Here is a 20,719-nt window from a genome sequence, read left to right on the forward strand (position 1 = left end):
CCTTTGTCCTGATGTCTTGCTCCTGGGCTGCAAGGATCAGGCCTTCTGTCTCCTTCTTCAGGGTCCCATTTGTGAGCCAGAGCCAGGTCTTCTCCTTATCAGCTTTTCCTTCAATTTTGTCAAGGAACTTTCCATGCAATGTTTTGTTGTGCCAGCTGTCAGCTGTAGTTTGTAGTGCGGTTTTCTTGTACTGGTTTTTTGTCTGCTGTGCTTTGAGGAGTTTCTGATTTTTGACTTCAATCAAAGCAGGTTCTTCACTTTGCTTTATATATTCTGCCAGGGCATGTTCTTCTTCTTTGACTGCTTGTTATTATTATAACATTATTATTATTATTATTATTATGTTTTAAGTGTATTTATGTGATTTATTTTATTGTGTATTGCTGGGCTTGGTCCCCATTTGAGCCACCCCGAGTTCCTTCAGGGAGATGGGGCAGGATATACAGTAGAGTCTCACTTATCCAACACTCGCTTATCCAATGTTCTGGATTATCCAACGCATTTTTGTAGTCAATGTTTTCAATATATCATGATATTTTGGTGCTAAATTCGTAAATACAGTAATTACTACATAGCATTACTGCGTATTGAATTATTTTTCTGTCAAGTTTGTTGTCTAACATGATGTTTTGGTGCTTCATTTGTAAAATCATAACCTATTTTGATGTTTAATAGGCTTTTCCTTAATGCCTCCTTATTATCCAACATATTCGCTTATCCAACATTCTGCTGGCCCGTTTATGTTGGATAAGTGAGACTCTACTGTAATAATAAAGTTGTTGTTGTTGTTATTATTATTCCCAAGACGACATCCTCGAAAGGAAGGACCCCAAAGCCAGCTGTAACAGTTGTTACCTTTATTGGTTATTCAGTTCTCATAATAAAAAAAATGTTAAAAGCGTCAGTAGTTGTAGTCTCAGGCCCTCGCCGGCCACAGAAACAGTCCCAAGGGGGTCCCGAGCACAACTCCACCCTATTCCCAAACCCAGACGTAACTCACCCCGAACCCGTTACCAAGGTGGGAAGTAGAGCTTCCTTGTTTTAGCACTGGCCTGTCATACTTTCTGCTCCCCACGGATATTTAAAAAAAGAAAATCACATGCTTAGACACACAGGAGAGAGGGTAGAAAGAGCCACCTTCTAGAAGCGGTTTTCCCCCAAAGATATTCGGACACTTCGCTTAAGGTTTGTTCGGATTTCTGTCACCAGCAGACAGTGTGGCTAATGGGACGTCTCCAAGCAACAGCAGCTTGATTCAATGGGTACGACCAATGCTTTAGTGCGCAAATCGTCACTTGGAAAAGGAATACAGGCCCATCCTCTGCTTCCTATAGGATGTGCTCAAAGGCAGTGTGCCTCTAATACAGGCATGTCTGGAATGGTTGTCGGGCACGACTAGACTTAATGTCGGGAAAATCTTTACCTTTACAACTCCATAATGAGGATGAATAATCTCAAATTAATTCCCTAAATAACATTAAAGGTACCAGATCCCTTCCGATCTTGGATGCTAAGTAGTTGAGGCAGGTAAGGAATAAAATAATAATAATGTTATCAAAGGCTTTCATGGCTGAGATCACAGCGTTGTGTGTTTTCGGGCCTGTACGGCCATGTTCCAGAAGCATTCTCTCCTGACGTTTCACCCACATCTATGGCAGGCATCCTCAGTAGTTGTGATATATAAACCCCACTTGCCTAGCTTCCAACATACCTCACAACCTCTGGGGATGCCTGTGGGCGAAACGTCAGGAGAGAATACTGCTGGAACATGGCACACAACAACCCTGTGATCCCGGCCACGAAAGCCTTCGGCAGTGTCACCTTCTAGGACACTAAGGCAGTTGTACTTTTTACTACCAATTTATGGCTATAATCAAGTAATCCCAAGCAGGTGCCGATATCATAAACTCACCACCGCTCATCCAAGGAGGAAGAGAATCAAGAAGCAGCTTTTCTTTCCAGAGAAAAGAAACAAAAGGAGGGCTATATAGGCCCAGGAGGCCTGGTGCCAGCTTCCACTGGATGGAAAGGCTGCTTGCAAGAGTGCCAGAAGGGAAACAAGGCACGTCGGCAGCAGAGAAAGTCCCGGGATTCACAAGCCTGGCCCCCTTCCTCAAAGGATACGGACCTTGCTGGAGGTGTGGCCCTAGAAACGAGCCTCGCTTGGACTGGCTTCACTCCAAAGACACTACCGTGAGCGTGGCAGAGGCTCCCATAAGCCACAATATCTACAAAGGGTTGAAGGCGAAGAGTTTTGCAAAAGGCATTGACTGATCAGGGCCAGCGTCGTGGCGGCGTAGGGAGAACGATTCCCCCTCCCTTCCTTGAATACGAAATATCTCTCCAGCGCATCCCCATCCGAAAAGAAGCTCACTGGCACAAGAGTGGCTGTGGAAATGTGCTTTTCAACATTGCTGAGCCTGTGTCCGAATGACTAGCGAGATGGCACCAGAGAGCAGAGTCGGGAGGAGAGCGCTGGGCAACGGTCCCGGTCGCGGTCTTCTGTTCTTCCTCGTTGAAGCCCACGGGCCAAGCGTCTTCGGCTGCCACCTCCGAGGAGCCAGGCCTCCGCGTTAAAAGAAGTCGATCTGAATCGGGCTGCAGGTCCCGTCCCTTTTGGGCTCCTGGCTGGGCACGCTGGCCTTCTCCTCGCTGGTGCCGCCGCACTCAATGGGCTTCGTGGAGGAGATATAGTCCCTCACGGCAATCTCCATGTTCTTGGCCTTCAGGGCGGCCGTGTGCAGCTTTTCCAAGAAGTCTGGCATCCCTGGAAGGAGAACAAGGATTAACCGAGGCCCCTTCTACGTCTATACACATCATAAAAGTGAAAATATGTACGCATGCATGTGGTTGGGGTGTCCACTTACACACTAATATACAGAATAAAACAATGGTAACAGACAAATTATAATCCTTACAGGCGCATGAATAATACACAAATACAAACTGTTTACAGCATTACATCAAACATTATATTCATGTTTGTATGTTTTTTCAGTAACAGATAAGTATGTTCAACAACTGAGTACAACACTTTAAATTCCAGTATTGTCCCACGTAGATCAACGTCTTAGAAATGCATGGTCAAAGGAATAAACAACTGTATATTGTGGTTCACACTTTAGATAAATTTATCATAGTCCCATGCAAGTTAATGTTTTGGAGATGCGCAAAAGGAATGTAATGAGTGTTAAACCAATGAGAAATTGTTTAATGTTACTGGGTGCTGGCAACAGCAAATCTATTATGTTGTCTTTTTTAAATATAATTTACAAAAGCTGCAGAAAAGTCTACTACAAATGCATGAAAGAACCTTCAGAAGCTACCTGAAGAAGAGATTTTGATCCAGAAACAAGGGTGACAAAATACCCGGGAATCCTTGTTGTTTACATTCCTTTTGCGCATCTCCAAAACATTAACTTGCATGGGACTATGATAAATTTATCTAAAGTGTGAACCACAATATATAATTGTTTATTCCTTTGACCATGCATTTCTAAGACGTTTATCTACGTGGGACAATACTGGAATTTTGAACTGCTAGGTTGGCAGAAGCTGGAGCAACAGCGGGCGCTCACTCCACTCTGAGAATCTAACGCTGAGCCTGGGAGAGGAATGCCTCTGCATTACGTCTGGTGTGTGCCAATGGGTATTAATAATAATAATAATAATAATAATAACAACAATAGTACTCTGGGGAAGATCGAAATGTTTTAAAAGTTGGTGGGCTAAAAACCAAGGGGAGGGGGATGAGCCTTGGAAATCCTCCCATTGCCGACAACGGCACGAACATTTTGGTGTTTTTTGTTAGTCAGACAAAAATTCATGTTGTATAGGCTGCCCATTTTCGTTAGCAGAAACCAAATAAGAAAATGAGACGACATGAATAAAACTACACAAAGTGAACAGCAATTCCATACAAAAGCAACACACTAGTAGTAATATTAGTATTACAAATCTGCTTTTTCTCCTTAAAAAAGAGACTCGAAGCAGCTTATAAGTAAAACCAGTACAGTAAAATTAAAAATATACAAACATTAACATAGAATTAAATATTAATGGTATTAATCCTCTCCTCCATCCCAGTGGTCTTTTTTTCTTTTTTCTTTGCAGATTCATATGTTATTTGAGTGATTATATTCCTTCTGCTTATGTGATTGTTTTAGTCAATTGTTATGTTTTGTTTTTGTTTTTAATTCTTATAGCGTTTTATAGTGTTTTCAGTGTTTTATTGTACAATGTTTTATGCTGATTTTATATTGGAAACCGCCCTGAGTCTCTTTCGGGAGAGAGGGCAGTATACAAATAAACTTTTACTTACTTACTAAAAACAAACAGTTAAAAAAGTTAGCTATGGGTACCTTCCAGTTGTCTGTTGGTTTATGGCAACCCCTTACATTTAATAAAGCGGATTTGCCAGTTCTTTCCTCTCCGAAATACGCTAAAGACCCTGATATTCATTGGCGGTTCCCCATCTGAGTAATTGCTGGTGCTGCGTCTTAGCATCCAAGATCAAATGGTGCTTTTAGAATATTTAGGTTTACCACTTCTATCAACCTACTTGCAATTCCTACCACCGCCAGCCAAGACCAACCATTCAGCCCATGACTCACCACTGGAGACCATCCAGTTGACGCAGTACCGAGGGAACACAGTTTGAGGGTTGTCGCTGTAGGTGAGCAGGTAGTCAAAGCCATTCTGAGAAGAGAAACAACGTCAGCCCTTCCTTGCCTAGGAGGCTCTGCTCCTACAAGACCCAGGTTATTTTCTTCTTCTTCCTCCAACCCTTCCGACCAGTCTCTCTCACACAACAGACTCCCTGAAGGGATGAGCAACTCACCTCGTCAAATGACTTGTGCGGACGGATGACCATCTGGGATTCATAGTTGTGGACACGAACAAATTCGGGGTTTTCTGGGACACCGGGATGCTCGACCGCTCTGGCAAAGGGACAGGAGAAGAGGACACACGAGTCACAATTATTCACTGCCAAGACCCCCTGCAGACAGACAGCATTCCCAATGGCAGTCCCAAATCCTAATTTACATCATACAAAACTATTCACACTTTTCTGGCCCACTTCCCCTTTTAGGAGCCAACCCAGGATTTTACCAAAGTATGTTTATTGTTATATGTTATTTTATCTGTTTATGATTTGTTTTTATTGTTGAGTTTTATATTGTTGTTGCCTGGCCCTGGCCCCATGTAAGCAGTCTCGAGTCCCCTTGGGGAGATGGGGCGGGGTATAAAAATAAAATAATTATTATTATTATTATTATTATTAATCCACCATGCTCTACAACCCATTAAAACTGCAGAAAAGCTCGACAACCAGATGGAAGAATCTATAACAGGAATGGGCAAACTTCGGCCCTCCAGGTGTTTTGGATCTCAACACCCATTGTGAGAGTTGAAATCCAAAACACTTGGAGAACTGAAGTTGAAAAGAGTAGGTTGGATAAGCGAGACTCTATTATACATAAAAACTCTGCACCAGCAGTTAGCAATGGTAGTTCCCTTGTCATCCTTCCATCTCTCTAATATTTGCTTTGAGAAGCAAACATATTCATTATTCCCTTGGAACAGGATTACTTACCGTGAGACCAGAACCATCAGGTTGTTGTCCCTGTCCACATTGTACCGCCGAACATATACGTAGTCCCGTGAATACATGGGATACTGCAGATTGTTTGGGGGTGGGGTGGGGGGGTGAGACAAAAAGAAGAATAATTATGACTTTGAGCTAGAGCAATAAACTCACTGATGGAATATTATTTTATCATAACCTGGAACATCTGAACACTAGTATGAGGCAAGAACTAGGCAAAACACGCACTCACCGGAAAGTGAGTTACCCAGTGAACAACCTCTGATCCAGTGTCTTGATCCCTTTCAATGACTTCCAGTTTAATGACCAGCGAGTCCCACTTCTTTCGATATTCTGTATCCAGCTAGAAGGCAAGGAACCACAAAAGCTTACTCTGAGAAGCTGAGATATGTGCCAAAGCATACTTTGTGATGGGAAGTTCTGTCAGCACTTTCAGATTTAACCACTTCTATTAATCAACAAGGGAACTTGCCCTTTTATCAATGACTTCTTAGCACTTCTAAAAAAGTCTCTAGAAAGGAATTTCCTTAGAAGTTTCTTTTTAAAAGCCCAAATACACAATGGCTACCATATAATTGTTGGCACTGTCGAACTCTCAAAGATTTGTGAGACAGGACTTCTTTTGTAAGAAGCCATAGTGATACTTATTCATCAGAACGTCTTCTCTACATGCTTAATTAAATTTAACAAGTTGTAACATCCTGAATCATCTTCAGAAATTACTGTTTTTTCATTTTCCAATTGTCATGTATGGAGGTCAGTATAAGGGACAAAAAGTATATTTTTATTATCTACTACTGAAGTTAATTAAATGAAAATCATCGCTCTGTGAACTCTTTCTCACTGTTGTCATACTACTTAGCATATAGTAAGATGCTGTGTCTTTCTGTGTGTGGGTGTAAGCTCTGAGAGAGAAAGAAGGTTTTAACAAGGCGACCCAGACTGATGTATGGATAAAGCATGAGGATATTGGATGAACGGATTTTAACCATATGTTTTATATTTTATACTGTATTTAACTGTTTGTAATAGATTTTATATGCTGTTTGTTTTTAATGATGTGTTGGCATTGAATTGTTGCTAATTGTACGCCGCCCTGAGTCCCTTCGGGTGAGAAGGGCGGGATAGAAATATTGGAAATAAAGCACAAACTGGAAAATATTGCTCAATACATCACTAAGAGGCAAGATGGCAGCTATACTTCTCCCATATTCCTATAGGTACAACACTTAGGAATAACTAAAGAAATGACACTGAAGACTGGCTGCATCCTCTTGCCTGCAAGCCAAGTCTTCCTCTTGCCCACAAAACAGTCCATACTTCATCTTTTATAAGAACCACTTTAGTTTTTAAAACAACTTCCTAAGGGAGATATGGCAGGTTACAAATAAATTATTATTACAATTATTATAATATAATTAAATGAAAAAGGAGACTGGAAGTTTGAAGATACACCATGCAGAGCTCTCAAAGAGACTGGGGCATCAATTTCAAAGAGAAGATAGAAGAGCCAGCAATGTCTGAAGGCACCGAAAATGAGGTGTGAACTGTAGGATTTGGCTGCAGAATGAAAATAAACAGAAATCCTGTGCCAAGATGTGTCCAAATAGAGTACCATGAACTCCTGCCACCAGGGTTGTTGCTCCTGCTTTCAGATTTGAGTCTGACAATGCTAAAATCACATACAAAACAGCCCTTTTCCTATTTAAAGCAACTCAGTTGAGAACAGCATATCTGGAGTAAAGGTGATGCAGATATTTGATCTGGATTGGGATCTTGTTAACAGCTTGTTTATTTTAACTTCTGCTGTACCATGGGTTGTATGTCTTATGTCTATGTGTTAAATGTTTTGGTACGGCCGATGGGATAATCAATAAAACATGTTGAGTCTGAAAAACCACTCAAGACTGAAAAGCACAGGAAGAACAGGTGAGAACCAGGAGCCTCCAGAATATCAGATATTCCAATTCTGTCCAACTCCCTAAAATCATTATTGTAGTGAAGAAGAGGACGAAGAGCAGCAACACTCACCTGCACATTGAAAAACTGCCTTGGAGTCACATCTGTGTATGTCCCAAAGACTGCAACAGAAATAATAATAAATAATAATAAAGTTTATTTATCTCCCGCCCCATCTCCCAATGGGACTTGGGGCGGCTAACAGCACAATCAATAAAATAAAATACAATACAATATATAAGGTAGGATAAACAATTAATAATATAAACAATCAATATAAGACAAGATACAATATAACAACAAACAGAATCAACAATAAAATGGTAAAAAATTAGGTTAAAAGCATAATCATTCCTATGATCTAAAGGGGCCAATTTATCTAAAGAAGTAAATATGACAATAATTTGTTTTTTAAAAAGCAAGGCTGGAACACGATGAGGCATCCGTAGGTTAAATGTTTTTGAATATTTACATAAAGCTCTAATTTAAGACTGTCCAACTCTGATTAAATCATTATTCTCATCTTCTTCAGTGAAAATGTGCTTATGTATCCTTTTAATAACAATAGAGTAAAATAATATATGTAATAATAATAAATACAGGAAAATAATATATGTAATAATAATAAAATTAGAGTAAAATAAATGTAATAGTAGCAACAATAATAGAGAAAAATAATAAATGTAATAATGCCAATAATAATAGAGAAAAATAATAAATGTACCATAAATTCTCGAGTATAAGCTGACCCAAATATAAGCCAACCAGGACCCTCACCCGAGTATAAGCCGAGGGGGGCTTTTTCAGTCTTAAAAAAAGGGCTGAAAAACCCGGCTTATACTAGAGTATATACAGTATTACACAAAATAAAATTGTTTTTTTTTTGTGTCAGGAGCAACCGGAGTTGCTTCTGGAGTGAGAGAATTGGCCGTCTGCAAGGACGTTGCCCAGGGGATGCCCGGATGTTTTGATGTTTTACCATCCTTGTGGGAGGCTTCTCTCATGTCCCCACATGGAGCTGGAGCTGACAGAGGGAGCTCATCCGCACTCTCCCCGGGTGGGATTCGAACCTGGCAGCCTTCAGGTCAGCAACCCAACCTTCAAGTCACGAGGTTTTTATCCCCTAGGCCACCGGAGGCTCCTAATAAAATGTTACACTAAAAGACTTAACAACTAAAATTAAATTTAAAAAGCCACCTGTTATATCAGACATAAGATAAAACATCAAACATTGAATGAAGTGTCAATTTCCCAGTTCCTTGGGGACAAATAGGTGATTTCCGCTGAGTCCCCCCCCCCCTTCTTAAAAGGGATCTCCAGGATCTATGAATATAGCAAAATATGTCCCCCGTTCGGGGGCATATTGAGCTACACCTCCTTGCTTTGAAAATACTAATCACTAATCAAGAGACTTGGGAATCTTCAAAGGGGTGGGGAGGGTACCTCTGTACTGGTAGAGATGGCTCCCCTCGACCGGACGCCTCCACAGCTTGAAGTTCTTCTTGTCCATCACCATTTCCCAGTTCTGCTCCTCCAGATCGGAAGCCATTTCCTTGCCGGGGGCCGGCTCCCGCGGCTGGTTCTCCTCTTCATTCTCTTCTTGGATGAGGCGGTTGATTTCTTCCATGCGCTTCATCTCTTCAGCAGACCTAGAGTAAGAAAAGAGAGGATCGGTTCAGGTGGGCTCACTATGATGTGAACTTATCCGGACAGATTTTTATGGGCGACTTCTTTGCTCCCAATGGGTTCAGCGCAGTGAAACTCAGGCAGAAGCAGGAGCTTTTGTAATTCGAACTAATGGCCTAGAGAGGTGTCAAGGTCCAGCCTTTTGAAAAAGTGGGTGGATGTCTCCCTACTGGAGATGGTGTAGCTGGAGCGCCTGTATTGACTTCATGGTTGACTTTTGAATAATAATTGGCAGCGTTAATTATTATCATGTACGCTGGAACTCAATCGACAGACCCAGTTTTTTGAACTTAACACGCCTACCTGTATTTTATAATGTGTTTTATGAATACTGATGTAAGTTAATAATATTTTTAACTGATTTATATTGCACTGTATAATTTTTATATATGCGTTTTATTGTAAGCCGCCCTGAGTCCCCCGTTGGGTGAGAAGGGCGGGATATAAATATTGTAAGAATAAATAAATAAATAATGGTCCCTGGGCCCATTCCAATTCCATGATTCTGACCATGCCAGGTGGAAAAAGAGAAGAGAAAAAGCTGCACGAGATCCACTACAATTTGTTTCTGTATAAAGTGATGTACCTCAAAGATAAGCTGGGCAGCGGAGCCTGGAGGCCATTGCTTGCAAAATATGATATATTTCTCTCTTGCCTTCCCCTCCCTTAACAGTGTGTTTTCTTTTCTAGTCAAAAAAGGAGGGAAGATATATTTCATGTCCTCCTTGTTTATATGGCTCTTTCAAACCCACCCAATTTTCTGGCTTTTATTTTGTGTGTATCAAAATGCATTAACTTTATAAGTGCATTTTGTTCCCTTGGAAGTGTTCACTAGCCTTTGCAAGCCCTATATGTTTCTACATATGCTTGTTTCTCCTGAAGTCTTTGCAAACTATCTATCTATCTAATCAATCTATCTATCTATACCTCCATTAATCTTATAAAAGCATTTTCCCCTGAAATATTTGTTAATCTCTCCTACAAATATATAGGCATTTCCCCCTGCAAGCCTTTGCAATCCCTATGTACCTATATCTTTCTATCTATCTATCTACATTAATTTTATATATTAATTTTCCCCTCATATGTTTGCAGGTCTTTGTTTATCCAACATTCTGCTGGCATTTAATAGGCTTTTTCTTAATCCCTCCTTATTATCCAACATTTTCACTTATCCAACATTCTGCTGGCCCGTTTATGTTGGATAAGTGAGACTCTACTGTAGATCTAAAATTATATATACAGATTTCATATATGCATTTCCCCCTGAAACGTTTGCAAATCTTCTATATATGTGCATTTCCCTCCTGCAATACGTGCAAGCCCTTTATATCTATGTTTAGCATACTGATTAGCATACTGCTGTCAGAGAGATGGAAAACAGGAGGGGAAGGGGGATTAAATGGAACTGGACACAGTAGGCTGGCACTCTGAGTAAAAGTATGCCATTTGCAACACTGAGTTGCACGTCCCAATTGTAATTTGATTCCTAAACACTTTCCAAGTGTGCCACGGTGCAAAACTGCAAGCTTAAGTCATTAGTGTTAATCCTCCTTATTAAAGAGGGGGAAACGAGGCCGAGAAATCATGGAGTGTATTAAGGCCAACAGAATGAATTCAAAGCAGAGGTGAGCACTATATGCTTCTTGCAACCCAGTATCTGGAGGCCTACAAACTGCCCATCTCTGCTTTAAGGCCAGCTCCATACTGGCATGGTATAGGAATGCAAACATGATTCAACTAAGGCACCATCTCCCACTATCCTGTTCCAAATAGTTGCACAGGAGTTTCGGGCATCCTGAAGAATCCTTGGATGTGTCACATCAACAGTTTTAAAAGATGAGGATGGAGTATTGGCAGGCCTTGTTGTACTGAATCACCCGTCATCACCTGACAAATGTGTCTCTTTTCTATGCAGGTACAACAGAAACAACTGCTACACAAATCACAATCAGCAGTACTAACTAGAAATACTTTTGTTTACATTTCACATGGGGTGTGCGTGAGAAATTGGGATATAAAGAATAAAGAAAATTAAAAAATAAATGAACAGTTAATGGCTTCTAAATCCTCTCTCCACCCTATCTAGATCCAAGTAAGTCAATATTTATAGGATCAGTTACTAAGGTTAAAAATAGATAGTCCAGGGAGATTAGCTCTGACACCAATAGTGTTTCTAGTATTCCTGAAAAGAAAGTCAGTTGAAAACATATAACAGTGCTTTTATTCCTTGACTAGAGTCCAACAATGAGTTCACATGGGTTCTAAATACTAATTTCAAATATTCCTAAATACCTCTGCCCAAGTTCAGGATGATATATACATTTTTTTCCAAATATACATACAACAGTAGTGAGAGGACTCAAACAGTAGAATCTCCACGTTTTCAGAGACGATAGAAATGAAGACCCACCTTTTCAGCTCCTCTTCTTTGATCCTCTCTTCTTCCCACAGGAACACGCCAGTAAGGGCTGCCATCAGCTTGCAGGCATTGGCGTGTCTCCCCTGGAACTTGCGCCACAGAGAGCTGAAGAGGCTCCGGCGCGTCCTCTCCGAGTAGATATTATTGTAAAGCTGTCCAATCTGCTGGGCGCGCCGGACCCGCTGGCCAGTCACATAACTGCACTGGTTGGCCAGGAGGGAGAGGAGGCTCTTCTGCCTCGGACATTGCTCAGTGGCTTTTTGCAGCCAGGTGAGCAACCACAGATACCGGCCCTTCAAGGCTTTCTCGCTCGGCCACAGGCTCCGCTTCCCTTGGTAGCTGATGAGGCGGGATGAGTTAACGTAGTAGGAATAGATGCCGGAGGGAGGCCTCCACTGGAGTGGGTGGAACATTCCTGCCACGCTTCACCAACAAGATGGAGTCCTAGCCAAGGAAGGGAGCAGAGGAGAACATTAGTTGCAGTAGATGTCTGCAGCCTTTCACACTTACCATATATGCTGATGCATATGTTAGATCAGGCACGGGCAAACTTGGGCCCTCCAGGTGTTTTGGACTTCAACTCCCACAATTCCTAACAGCCTACTGGCTGAACTCCAAAACACCTGGAGGACCAAACTTTGCCCGTGCCTGTGTTAGATTCATGCATAGGTCAAGGGTGCTTTTGGGACCAAAACCTTTTTATGTTGGGTCATTCAGCAGAGAGGGAAAAGTACCAATGCCATCTCAGAGGGCAACCATCCTTCTGCCATCTTTCTTCACCCAAATATTCAAAAAAGGCCAAAAGCAGAAAGAGTAGATATGTCCTTAACATTCTCCTGGGATAGAGTAAGTACTTGCCTTTTGTCAAAGAAAGGGATGGGTCCTTGTTTGATGAGACGCAAAGGACAGCACTCATAATATTAATTATATATTATAATATTATTAATAATATTACAATATATATATAGTACAATATGGTAATTTATTGCCAGTATTGGGCTATGCTAATAATATGATATTGTACGTAAATTTAATTTGTAAGCCGCTCTGAGTCCCCTTCGGGGTGAGAAGGGTGGGATATAAATGTATTAAATAAATAAACAGTGATAGAAGAATCACTGGGTGGGCTGAGTGGGAGAGAATGAGCAGGACATTGAAATTAAACATGAAGGGCCAATTGTTCATGGCGGTCTTTGTGGGAAATTATGCTTCAGAGAGGCACATCATCTCACTGAATGGCATTTCCTGGGACTTGAACTCTCTTCCAGTCAAATAATCAGGAGCTAAAAATAAGCCCAGGCCTGCAAAAGACAAACGTGCACGTCTCCTTTTCCATTCCCACCAATAGAAGAATAAATCCTGACAGGTGATCTGCATTAGCAAGATGACCTGCTTTCAGTCTTTCATCCCATACCCTAATATGATGGTGACTCAGATGCACTTCGAATTAGAAAACAGAAATGGCACACACCTCCTTTTGCAGGCAAGAAGAGAGTCCTGCCCAACCTGGGGCTCCTTCAAACTCTCTGGAGATAGATCAAGTAACAGGAAAATATTTAATAAGTCTTTGCTTCTGGTCTGAGCTTATTAATAACTCACTGAACAACAGGAGAGGAGGAGGAGGAGGCCCCATGGCACTGACTGCAGCTGTCAGACCAACACTCCTCCTTTGCCTTCACTGCCATGAGATGTTGGAAACTGGGCCTGAGTTGGGAGGGCCAAATAGATGTGTGCATAAGCAGCAGAGGTAACTTGCATTCTGGACACAATGTAGGACAGATTCACCTGAAAGTAAATGACAAAGTTGACATGGCCTGATTTAAGGATGAAGCATGAGGATCTCGGACGAATGGAATTAATTATATATACGTTTTTATAATGTGTTTTAACAATGTTATTAATGGATTTGTTTATATTGTTTTGTTTTTATGATTGCATTTTGAGCATTAAATTTTGCCAAATTTTGTAAGCTGCCCTGAGTCCCCTCGGGTGAGAAGGGCGGGGTATAAACGTTGTAAATAAAGAAATAAAGGCAAGCTACTCCATTGCATCAACTTGTGACAATAAGATTTCACAGAGTTTCCAAAAATTAATGGTTGTTAGGTGGAACTGACAGTATTTTCTGGTGAGGTGATAAAAAGCTGCTTGCAACTAACAATGGACCAATGTGTCAGTTTTGGTTTTCTTCAGTACCTTTCCCCCCACCAGCACACTGACCCATCTCAGCATAGAATATAGAAAAGACCTCATGGGTCATCTAGTCCAACCCCCTGCCGAGAAGCAGGAAACCGCATTCAAAGCACCCCCGACAGATGGCCATCCAGCTTCTGTTTAAAAGCCTTTAAAGAAGGAGCCTCCACCACACCCCGAGGCAGAGTTCCAGTGCCAAACAGCTTAAATTTGCACCTTTCCACAAATTACACATTTAAATAATCTGAATGCTTGCAACCAGCTTTTCCTGTCATTTTTGTAGCAAAGAGTGTTTTTAAAAAAGGACCCATTTGAAAGGCCTGGCTTTAACCCAAATATGCTGCAAACTGCTTGATTTGATGCCATCTTGATGATAAGCTGTAAAATAATGGATTGTGACACTGGAAGAGAAATAAATTCCATGTCAGCTCAGTTTCTCTTCATGCCGATTCCAGGCTAGGCCCTGATAATAGTCATATTCAGAGTGCTTAGTCATTAGTCATTATTAACTTCCCATTTATTTATTTCATGTCAAAAGCATTGCATAAATAAGTTTAAATATTGATTTCAATGTAACTGTGACTAGGTTTGAACCTAACCCTACCTGCATCATAAACTAATAGTTGTATTGCTTTGCTAACAAGAACTCTCCTCCTTTTAAACTGCCATTGCATATGGCCAAGTTTCATATCAACGCTTCTCAACAATACAGCTGGACCGATTTGGAAGCGCTCTATCTCTGCAACCACCAACTGCCCATAAATGAAACTCTTACCTGTTGAAAGGGTGGGGTATAGAGATTTAAAATATTATAACATTAAATTATAAAAATTAGAAATGATTGCCACTAGATGTCTCTCCCAGCACACAAACAGCTCAAAGTCTCAGTCCTTTGCAAGATGCCAACTCCTAAACATAAGGCTTTATAAGGCCTTCTCCATTTTCAGAATTCTTTTTCAGATTTGTTTCTGGCTCAAAAGTTAGTGAAACTCATAAAACTGGCATTCATAGCTTTTGGAGTTATTGCAACTTGTTATTGTCATGAAATACGCTGCTTTGACACTGGGTCCACCACTTTGAAACACCCTGTGTATTTTTCCACTACTGTATTTCTTCAAATGCAAGACACCATCTGTTGTAAGATGCAGCCAAAACCAAAAATACAATAGATACACTTACGATTCTAAGACATACCCAATTTTTAGAGATTATTATATAGGGAGAAAGTGTGTCTTAGAACTGAAAAAATTTAGCAGTATCGACTGTGCGCTTCTTAGTTTGAGGAATGTGATACAAAATTGTAGGAAGTGAGAAAAACAATAGACAACCATGTTTCAGTTTAAAGACTGATTTTGAAAGAATTGGACAATTCTTTCCAAAGATAAGGGATCTTAATTGAACTAAGATCCCTTATACACCGTCATATAAAATCCACATTGAACTGGATTATATGGCAGTGTGGACTCAGATAACCCAGTTCAAGGCAGATATTGTGAACTATCTGCCTTGTTATTCTGGGTTATATGGCTGTGTGGAAGGGCCCTAATATAATCCAGTTTAAAGCAGATAATGTGGATTATCTGATGTGATAATCTGGGTTATACAGCAGTATAGAAGGGGCCTAAGAGAAACCTCATACTCATTGGTAATATGAATACAATCTATATACAAACAAATATTTGAAATAAGGTCCCTTGTGCACTGCCAAATAATCCAGATTATCAAAGCAGATAATCAATATTATCTGCTATGAAGTGGATTATATGAGCCTACGTTGCCATATATATAATCCAGTTCAAACCTTATCTGCTTTGATAATCTGGATAATATAGCAGTGTAGAAGGGGGCAGAGTTAAACAGAACCTTAATATGTAAAAACAACAACACTGGTTTGTAGCACAATTGCAACAAATGTTCAAGGTTCTTGTTTTTATGATGAAGAGACAACATTTTAGGAAACTTAGTATTTTGGCCTCTCTTTGGCTGGATCTACACTGCCATATAACCCAGATTATCAAAGAGGATAATCCAGATTTTCTTCTTTGAATTGGATTATGAGCCTATCCTGCCAGATAATCCAGTTCAAAGCAGATAACCTGCTATAGAATCCTGAGATTTGGAATCTGGCAAGGAAGGCCTTGAGTCTTCTATGGCTCCTATCCTTGCAACTAGGTGTGAATCTACACTGTGGAATTAATCCAGATTGATATCACTTTTTAACTCAGATGGCTGAATGCTATGGAATTTTGGGATTTGGAGTCTTTGCTTGGCCTGGAGTCTTTTAGGATTCCTATCTTTGCAACCAAAGGTGCATCTACACTGTAGAATTAATCCAGACTGATACCGCTTTAACTGAGACAGTTGAATTCTATGGAATCTTGGGATTTGGAGTCTTTACTTGGCCTTGAGTCTTCTATGGCTCTTATCCTTACAACCAGGGGTGCATCTGCACTGTGGAATTAACCCAGTTCGATACCGCTTTAGCTGCCTTTAGCTGTGCATCTACACTGTGGAATTAATCCAGATTGATATCCCTTTTAACTCAGATGGCTGAATGTTATGGAATATTGGGATCTGGAGTCTTTACTTGGCCTTGAGTCTTCTATGGCTCCTATCCTTGCAACCAAGTGTGCATCTACACTATAGAATTGATCCGGTTTGATACCGCTTTAACTGAGATAACTCATATGCTATGGAATCTTGGGATTTCGAGTCTTTTACTTAGCCTTGAGTTTTCTATGGCTCCTTTCCTTGCAACCAAAGGAATTAATCCAGTTTGATACCACTTTAACTGCCATGCTATAGAATCCTGGGATTTGGAATCTGGCAAGGAAGGCCTTGAGTCTTGTATGGCTCTTATCCTTGCAACCAAGTGTGCATCTACACTATAGAACTGATCCAGTTTGATACTGCTTTAACTGAGATAACTCAATGCTATGGAATCTTGGGATTTGGAGTCTTTTACTTGGCCTTGAGTCTTCTATGGCTCTTATCCTTGCAACCAAGTGTGCATCTACACTATAGAACTGACCCAGTTTGATACTGCTTTAACTGAGATAACTCAAGGCTATGGAATCTTGGGATTTGGAGTCTTTTACTTGGCCTTGAGTCTTCTATGGCTCTTATCCTTGCAACCAAGTGTGCATCTACACTATAGAACTGATCCAGTTTGATACTGCTTTAACTGAGATAACTCAAGGCTATGGAATCTTGGGATTTGGAGTCTTTTCCTTGGCCTTGAGTCTTCTATGGCGCTTATCCTTGCAACCAAGTGTGCATCTACACTATAGAACTGATCCAGTTTGATACTGCTTTAACTGAGATAACTCAAGGCTATGGAATCTTGGGATTTGGAGTCTTTTACTTGGCCTTGAGTCTTCTATGGCGCTTATCCTTGCAACCAAGTGTGCATCTACACTATAGAACTGATCCAGTTTGATACTGCTTTAACTGAGATAACTCAAGGCTATGGAATCTTGGGATTTGGAGTCTTTTACTTGGCCTTGAGTCTTCTATGGCGCTTATCCTTGCAACCAAGTGTGCATCTACACTATAGAACTGATCCAGTTTGATACTGCTTTAACTGAGATAACTCAAGGCTATGGAATCTTGGGATTTGGAGTCTTTTACTTGGCCTTGAGTCTTCTATGGCTCTTATCCTTACCACCAGGGGTGCCTCTGCACTGCGGAATTAACCCAGTTCGAGACCGCTTGAGCTGCCTCCCCGCCTGGCTCACCTGGAGGAGGCGGCGCGGGGCCCTCCGCTCGGTTCCCGAAGGCGCTCCAGGGCTCCTTCGCCCGGCTCTTCTCCGCCCCTTCCTTCACGCCAGAAAGGCCCTCAGGAAGCCCGCTGCGCGCGCAGCCCTCCGCCTCGCCCCACCCACCCGCCTAGTGCACGCCCACCCTCACCTCAGCGCCTCCTGCCATTGGCGATGCGTCACCACACTTGCGCCCCGATTGGAGGAAGACGGCGCCTATCTACCAGTCGCGGCAGCCATGGGGTTAGTTCTCCGCTTTCCTTCTCCACCAAGCTTGAACATCGCCTTGTGACCCACTCAAGGGCGCCCTGGAGACAGCCAGGACCCCTTCGAGGGTGGCTTAGGCGCTGCCTGAAAAAAATTCTGCAAACTTCCACCTAACTTTCATATCCTGCGGCATATCATCATCATCACATTATTTTATCTAACTTTATTCATTATTTTACACCTTACTTTTTAAAGATCCTTTTGCTGTAAATGCGTGATGAGGTTTGTGTTTTTAACTATTCTTTGGTTGTCACTTAAGTTTTTGAGTTTATTGATGCTATTTGTTGTCTGACTTGTTTTGTTGCTCACTTTAGCACTTAATGTTTGCCTTTTTTTCTTGGAAACCGCCCTGAGTCTCACTGGGGAGGTAAGGCGGGTTACAAATAAAGTATTATTATTACTATTGGGTTGCTGTGAGTATTCTTTGCTGTCTGGCCATGTTCCAGAAGCATTCTCTCCTGACGTTTCGCCCACATCTACGGCAGGCATCCACAGAAGTTATGAGGACTGTTGGGGTTTATATATCTGTGGATTGTCCAGGATGAAAGAAATAACTCTTTTGTCCGTTTGAAGTAAGTGTGAATGTTGCCACTGGCTACCTTGATTAGCATTGAATAGCTTTGCAGCTTCAAAATCTGGCTGCTTCCTGTCTGGGAATCCTTTGTGGGGAAGTGTTAGCTGGCCCTGATTGTTTCATGCCTAGAATTCCTGTTTTCTGAGTGTTGTTCTTTATTTACTGTCTTGATTTTTTTAAATACTTGGCATCAGATTTTGTTCATTTTCATTGTTTCCTCCTTTCTGTTGAAATTGCCCACATGTTTGTGGATTTCAGTGCCTTCTCTGTGTAGTTGTTACAGTGGTCCACCATTTCTGCGTTCTCAAATAATATGCTGAAAAAAGCATATTAAAAAATTCCAGACAAGAGTCAATCAGGGCCAGCTAAGACCTCCCAACAAAGAATTCCCCCAGGCAGCAACCAGTCAGGCTTTGAAGCTGCGAGGCCATTAAATGCTACGCAATCAAGGTGGTCAATTGTAACATTCACGCCTGCCTCTCAAGTAGACAAAGAGTTCTTTCTCCCACTCTGGACGTTATTGCAGATACATAAACCTCACTTGCTTAGTTTCCAACAGATCTCACAACCTCTGAAGATGCCTGCCATAGATGTGGGCGAAACGTCAGGAGAGAATGCTTCTGGAACATGGCCATACAGCCTGGACCATACAGTGGTTCTGGCCATGAAAGCCTTCAACAACACATTCCGTATAACTTTTATATCCCTAATTCTACTCCGTATGGTCCAGATCTCGCAGCCATAGGTTACTATGGGGAATACCATGGCTTTAATAGCTATAGTAGTTGCACAGGCCTTCTCTTTGACTTGAAACACTGCACTTTATTCCTCTGCCCCAAAGCATCTTAGAATATAACATTGTATTTTAGTTCTAGTGGTCCCTCCAGGCCATCCTCTCCTCCATCCCAGTGGTCTTTTTTCTTTGCAGATTCATATGTTATTTGAGTGATTATATTCCTTCTGTTTATGTGATTGTTTTAGTCAATCGTTATGTTTTGTTTTTAATTCTTATAGCGTTTTATAGTGTTTTCAGTGTTTTATTGTACAATGTTTTATGCTGATTTTATATTGGAAACCGCCCTGAGTCCCTTTTGGGAGAGAGGGTGGGATACAAATAAACTTTTACTTACTTACTTACTTACTTTCTTTCACTATGCGGACCTTCATGGCCAATGTGATGTTTCTGCTCTTCACTCTTTTATCAATGAGGTTGGCCATTGCTTTCCTCCCAAGAAGGAAACGTCTTCTGATTTCCTGGCTGCAGTGATCTTCGCGTCTAGAAATATAGTCTGTCACTGCCTCCATGTTTTCTCCCTCTATTTGCCAGTTATCAATCGGTCTGGTTGACATCATCTTGGTTTTCTTGATGTTTAACTGCAACCCAGCATTTGCACTTTCTTCTTTCACTTTGGTGAGAAGGCTCCTCAGCTCCTCTTCACTTTCAGCCATCAGAGTGGTATCATCTGCATATCTAAGGTTGTTAATGTTTCTTGCAGCAATTTTAACTCCGGCCTTGGATTCGTCAAGCATGATGTGTTCTGCGTACAATACTAATGTTGCATGATGTGTTCTGCGTACAATACTAATAATACAATATAATATTAATTTTATATTATATTTTACATGTAATATTACTAATATTATTACAATATATTGATACAGTACAATATAGTAATTTATTACCAGTATTGTGCTATGCTAATAATATAATATTGTATGTAAATTTAATTTGTAAGCTGCTCTGAGTCCCCTTCAGGGTGAGAAGGGTGGCATATAAATGTAGCAAATAAATAAATAAATACAAGTTGAATAGGGAGGGTGAAAGTATGCGGCCTTGATGTCCGCACTCCTTTCCCAATCTTGAACCAGTCTGTTGTTCCGTGATCTGTTCTGACTGTGGCTACTTGGTCTTTATACAGATTTCTCAGGAGACAGACAAGGGGACTTGGGATCCCCATACCACCAAGAACATGCCATAGTTTATTATGATCCACACAGTCGAAAGCTTTAGAATAGTCAATAAAGCAGAAATAGATGTTTTTCTGAAACTCCCTGCCCTCCTCCATTATCCAGCATCCAGATATTGGCGATTTGGTCTCTCATTCCTCTGTCTTTTCTGAACCCAGCTTGGACATCTGGCAACTTGCAGGATCTTGAGCATTTGCTCACAACCTCTGAGGATGCCTGCCATAGATGTGGGCGAAACGTCAGGAAAGAATACTTCTGGAACATGGCCCTACAGCCCGAAAAACATA

General features: G+C 41.2%; 1 protein-coding gene across 1 annotated transcript; it reads right to left on the bottom strand.

Moving 5' to 3' along the window:
• Nucleotides 1-842: 842 nt before the first annotated feature.
• Nucleotides 843-17,759, bottom strand: stard7 (StAR related lipid transfer domain containing 7). The gene is made up of 9 exons (XM_062961295.1): nucleotides 17,603-17,759; nucleotides 11,667-12,119; nucleotides 9,011-9,216; nucleotides 7,640-7,689; nucleotides 5,841-5,951; nucleotides 5,597-5,679; nucleotides 4,841-4,940; nucleotides 4,614-4,698; nucleotides 843-2,767 (listed from the first exon to the last, which is right to left on the bottom strand). The coding sequence occupies exons 2-9, from the start codon at nucleotides 12,086-12,088 to the stop codon at nucleotides 2,574-2,576; spliced, it is 1,251 nt and encodes a 416-aa protein (XP_062817365.1). The 5' UTR covers nucleotides 12,089-12,119; nucleotides 17,603-17,759; the 3' UTR covers nucleotides 843-2,573.
• Between the last annotated feature and the right edge of the window lie 2,960 nt (nucleotides 17,760-20,719).

This window comes from Anolis carolinensis, unplaced genomic scaffold, assembly GCF_035594765.1.
Source record: "Anolis carolinensis isolate JA03-04 unplaced genomic scaffold, rAnoCar3.1.pri scaffold_8, whole genome shotgun sequence".
In the NCBI taxonomy this organism is placed as follows: domain Eukaryota; kingdom Metazoa; phylum Chordata; class Lepidosauria; order Squamata; family Dactyloidae; genus Anolis; species Anolis carolinensis.